This window comes from Zingiber officinale, chromosome 9B, assembly GCF_018446385.1.
Source record: "Zingiber officinale cultivar Zhangliang chromosome 9B, Zo_v1.1, whole genome shotgun sequence".
NCBI classification, from domain to species: domain Eukaryota; kingdom Viridiplantae; phylum Streptophyta; class Magnoliopsida; order Zingiberales; family Zingiberaceae; genus Zingiber; species Zingiber officinale.
In genome coordinates, this window is record NC_056003.1 from 25,727,380 (window position 1) to 25,732,846 (window position 5,467).

Sequence of the window (5,467 nt, forward strand, 5' to 3'; positions counted from 1 at the left end):
GTTTTTATTTAACTTGTTATCATGTTATGGAAACTATATTAGTGTAGTTCGATTTTTATTAAACCAAGAAAAATGATTTTAAGTCTTCCGCTGTAATATGTACGTAGAGTATCGTAACCCCGTCCCTTAGGGTTAGCAGGGAGGGCGGGCGTTACACAAATGCGCAGCGGAAAACATCAAGTTCCTTTCCAAAAGATCCATGCGAAAGGAAACCATATACTTGTAACACCCATAGGATCCCTAGTCATTTTATGTGAATTGTTGCATGATTAGAATAAGCCTTATATGAATATTTCCAAAAATAAAATAAAAATAGAACCAAAAAGAGACAAGACCAAGGTTTGAACCTTGGACCTCTTGTTAGATGCATGAATGTCATAACCAGTAGCCCCAGCAGGGGTGTGCTGTTAGGAAGGAAAGGGACAAGATAGTTAAAGGTAAGGAAAGTGAAGGCTCTCTTCACTAAGAAGGAAAAGTTTAAGTTTACTTCTTCTTCTTTCAATGAGAAGTTGGTTTTTGCCTTCTTCCTTCATGGAGAATAAATAGGAAAAAGGGAAAGAGAACTTCATTTTTTCTTCCCTCTTCCTCCTCCTCCTTCTCTCCACCGAAATCAAGTCCCTCTCCTCACCATTGCTGAAACCAACCAAAGGGATTTTCTCTCTAGGGAAAGCTTCACAAGCAAGGTTACTTCTCCTAGTAAATCAAGTGAGAGGATGTAAGTATCCCCCTCACCTACAGTACAAGTAGCTCTCATGTTTTCTATGCTTAAAAATTATTTGAAAAACCTAGGAAGTTACTTTGTAGGGTTCGGCCATGATAAGTCACTACAACAAAAACTGCAAACGACAACACCCCTACGACAACGGTTTTAAGAAAAAGCGTTGCGTATTTGCTCAAAGACAACGGTTTTTGCCAAAACCGTTGTCTTTGAGCTCCCCATTAAATATAAAAGACAACGGTTTTGACAAAACTGTTGTCATTGAGCGATTTTTTTTAAAATGACAACACTTTTTACAACGGTTTTATAAACCGTTGTCTTTATCCGCGTTTTTAGTGGCTACAACAACAGTTTTGAAAAAACCGTTGTAATTGAATTTGGTCATTTTCCCCCCCTCGCTGTTTTCCCTTCCCTCGCTGTTTTCTTTTCGGCGCCGTGTTTTTCCTTCGCGCTCCCGAACCTAAGGCAATTTTCTTTCCCTCTCCTCATACAATCTCTTCAAGCCTCTGCTGGATCTTCCTCCACGACGGTGTGCTCCTCTCGTTTCTTGGTGAGCGGGTTTCTGAGTTCGACGAGGCCCTCTGACCTTCCACTGCTGCTTCTTTCACTCGTGGAACCTTTTGATCAGACGAGGTGTATTTCTTCGCCAAAGGTGGCACTCCTACTCCGTCGATTCATAACTTAGGTCTTGTGTTCTTTGGATTTGTGCTAGAGCCATAGTCAAGGTAGATTTATAACCTAGGTCTTGTCTTCGTTCATAAATTTTGTCTCAAAAAACGAAACCTACTTTTGATTCCACTATGCTTATATTTGCAAGCGTAACATTCTCTTTTCTTCTTCTTTTTAGCTTTTGATTTGTTTCATCATGCCCTTTACCTGCTCATATGTCAAAGTTTGTGGTGTTTGATCTCTGAAGGTGTTGGTTTTAAGAATCGATTTCTATTTATTATTCACTTTTATTGGTCGAAATAGTGTGTTCGGATATGTTTTCTAGGTCTTGCATGGCTCGCCACTTTTATTGGAATAGTGGACACAGTCGAATCTGTGCTAATTGAGAGGTTGACTTATTGTTGTATTCTTGCAACTCCAGTGATGGCAAGCTAGAGATAGTGGTACCATCATTTGTCCATTACCTCGAAGTATTGGAGGGTTCTGATGGTGATAAAATTCTAGGTTTCTCTTTAATGTTATTTCTGTTATCTAGTCATTTATTTATAAATTTCAATATCTTGTTGGTAGCTCCTTTGTATGCCTTTTGTAGTTACTCAACACATAATAGCATATAGTTTCCATTGATGTGAAAATTCCAAATTCATCAGGATGGCCTGCTTTTCACCAATCGACAGTCCATTCCAGCCCTCTCTTATATGATATAGACAAGGATGGTACAAGAGAAATAACGTTAGCTACCTATGATGGAGTTGTAAATTTTTTCAAGTAAGTAGCTTCAACAATTGTTTGGTGGATTGCTGCACGTTGACATAAATTTGGTGGCTATAATAGGGTCTCTGGCTATCTGATGATGGATAAACTAGAAGTACCTCGTAGAAAGGTTCATAAAAACTGGTATGCTGGCTTGGATCCAGATCCAGTGGATCGTTCACATCCAGATGTCCATGATGATTCAATTTCCAAGGAGGCTTCTGCTAAGAACTCAATATCTCATATGTGATCACAACCCAACTGCAATCACCTTTGCTTTTATTTCTATTTCCTGAGGATGTTGGCCAATTAGCCATATTATAATTGTGCTGATTGTTGTTGTTCATGAACTTTTTGCGTTTGCATTTTTATACATATTTAAATGTGAAACACTGTGTTTTGCAACTCCTGTAACATATTTAAGATGTCTTAAATAACTTTGCTATGGTAAATATATTAGGATTAACATGTCAAATTTTGTAAGTATGTTATACGATGATTGAGAAATTAGCATATGGGTTTATAAACTAATATTCCAAGTATCACATATTCCTTTTTGAAATTCTGATTATGAATCAAATTAGGAAAATGCTGTTGCTTTTTATCCAGATATAAATGGGAGCATGAATGGGTCAAATAATTATGATTCTACAAACATTGTGAACAACCTCTCAATGAATACATCTAAGCTTGAGGACAGAGGAAAACTTGATTTTGCCCAAACTAGTCAATACAATGGAGTGTCAAGCAATCTTAATGACACAATCAAAAGGGACGCTTCATTGGAAAATGGTACAGAGGAAAATCAAACACAAATGCAAAGAAAGCTTCTTGAAGAAATTGATAATCAAGGGGCCCACGATGGACATTCGAAAGACCATAACACTGGTGATGGAGTGCAAGGAGCAACTGTGGAAAATGACCAAGAACTGGAAGAAGAAGCTGATTCATCTTTTGATTTGTTTAGAGATACAGATGAGTTAGCTGATGAGTATAATTATGACTATGATGATTATATTGATGAATCAATGTGGGGGGATGAAAATTGGACAGAAGAGAGCCATGAGACAGCAGAAGATTATGTTAGCATAGATTCACACATACTTTGCACTCCAGTAAGTTCCATTGGAGTTGATCATACAGAAAAAGGAAAAAATCAGGGAATTTAATTCCTAAAAGCTTGACCCACATTTTTAATATTCTATGAAGGTAATTGCTGACATAGATAATGATGGTACTAAAGAAATGGTTGTGGCTGTTTCATACTTCTTTGACCGCGAGTAAGAATTTTTACTTTATACATTTGTGGTATTTTTACATGAAAAATTGCCCATAATGATACGAAAACTATTTCTGGTACTTTCTTTTGGATGTAATTATTTTGTGGAAAAGTTTGTGGTAAGCAACTTCTCTGCTTTTTGTTTAAAAAGTTTTCTTGTACGATGATATCATCTTCCTAGACATTCTGTTTCTTGAAATGAAAATTGGTGCCAAAGTCATAGACTAATTTGATACTTTCTACATCTGACATATGATATATTAATCTTATGTAGGTTACAATGTTACAATAACAACTCAATATTGATGGAAGTTTATTACAAGAAGAATCAGCATACTTTTTTACACTGCTTTTCATGCAATTTTCAGAAATTTAATGGTTGTATGCGAACCGTGTGTAATTATTCTTACTGGTCTTAGTCTTAGGTCATGATTCTCACAATGTTGGCTTGTCTAATTGATTCTTCATCTGCCCAAACTATGGTTGTATTCAACTGAGATACTACTATCATTTTGTTCTTGTATATTTAATGCATTTGTACTGGTTTTTTTGGTGAATGTCATATATATCTAAGGTTGTTTGTGCATTCAATTCTTTCTTATTACAGTTGATAAGTTGGCAGGTATTATGATAATCCAGAGCATTCAGCTGAGTTAGGGGGTATCAACATTGAAAAATATGTAGCAAGTGGGATTGTAGTTTTCAACCTTGATACAAAGCAAGTCAAATGGATTCAAGATCTTGATTTAAGTGTCGATTCGGGGAATTTCCGTGCATATGTTTATTCTTCTCCTACTGTGGTTGACTTGGATGGTGATGGAAAATTGGACATTCTTGTTGGCACTTCCTATGGCTTGTTTTATATTTTGGATCATCATGGTAATTTTTTTTGGTTTCATTTTATAGTTGTAATTATTATCTTTGGTAAGTCAATGTGTTCTTTGTAATGTTATTAACTGCAACATCTTCATGTTTATATACTGCAATTTACCCAATATATATTGGAGGAATTGCATCTTTACTATCGTGGTAAATTTTGCAGTTTGAGTAGGATTTTCTGTTAGAACTTGTAGAAATTTAGAATACAAACTGAAACCTCTCTGAATAGAAGTCAGTGAATTATTTAGCAGAAATAGGAATTTGACATGAGATCAAATTTTGTGGTTGTGTATCCTAAGGGTGGATTTAGTTTAGTTGCTGACATTAGAGTTTGTGGTATATGTTTGGGAATTAGGGTCCTCACCAAGTTTCACTAATCTTGAACTGAAATAGACTAGGTCTAATGGCAAACTCGTGCCTTTATTTACTTAAGACTTTCCTATATGTGACACTTATGTGACATTAATATCTCTTGTATTTCATTTTCAAAAAGAGAAGACAATGTAAATTTAAAGGATATTATTAACATGTCTCTTGCTCTTTCTCTATCTCAAATATGCAATTATGTAATCTTAAATTATCAGAACCGAGCACAAAGCTTCGATTTCTTGATTTTATTTTTGAAAGTAATCTCGTGTAGGCCAAGTGAGAAACAAATTTTCTCTTGAGATGGCTGAGATTCAAGCACCAGTTGTGGCAGCTGATATTAATGATGATGGCAAAATTGAAATAGTGACGGTTGACAGTTATGGAAATGTTGCAGCATGGACTGCACAAGGAGAAGAAATTTGGGAAGTGCATCTTAAGAGTCTAATACCACAGGTAAGTTAATTTCATTTTTATCTGGATGCCATTTAAACTTGATTCATTTCTTCTTAAGGTGATCTTACCTGTACTTGTGCATATTTATGCTGGATTTGATTGTATATACTCCATGTAGGATAAATAGTATTTTTTTTAAATATTTTGATTTGAACAAAGAATTTCAAATCCGATGGAACTTATATAGAGAATCATAGTGTTATAATACTAAATGTCATTTTGTTCATGTGGCATGAATATGACTTGGATTGCCATTTTTCTCTCTCCACTAATACTGAGATCTGCATTTCACAGTGTTCTGTATGATAATATTAAAATATTATTGTTCATAGAGATTTATAGCAAGC

The 5,467-nt window shown here is 35.4% G+C and overlaps 1 protein-coding gene across 1 annotated transcript; it reads left to right on the plus strand.

The window, feature by feature from the left end:
• The first annotated feature begins 2,221 nt into the window (after window positions 1–2,221).
• Window positions 2,222–5,247, plus strand: LOC122022891 (protein DEFECTIVE IN EXINE FORMATION 1-like). The gene is made up of 6 exons (XM_042581002.1): window positions 2,222–2,382; window positions 2,750–3,255; window positions 3,350–3,420; window positions 4,042–4,298; window positions 4,939–5,120; window positions 5,239–5,247. Exons 1-6 carry the CDS (start codon window positions 2,238–2,240, stop codon window positions 5,245–5,247), a joined length of 1,170 nt encoding a protein of 389 aa, XP_042436936.1. The 5' UTR covers window positions 2,222–2,237.
• Window positions 5,248–5,467: the final 220 nt, after the last annotated feature.

Excerpts from the sequence above, each read along its gene's own strand:
- LOC122022891 (XM_042581002.1), top strand. The coding sequence starts at position 2,238 with ATGATGGATAAACTAGAAGTACCTCGTAGAAAGGTTCATAAAAACTGG. Across the intron at positions 3,256-3,349 it reads CACACATACTTTGCACTCCA|GTAATTGCTGACATAGATAA; the intron begins GTAAGTTCCATT and ends TATTCTATGAAG. Across the intron at positions 4,299-4,938 it reads TTATATTTTGGATCATCATG|GCCAAGTGAGAAACAAATTT; the intron begins GTAATTTTTTTT and ends AATCTCGTGTAG.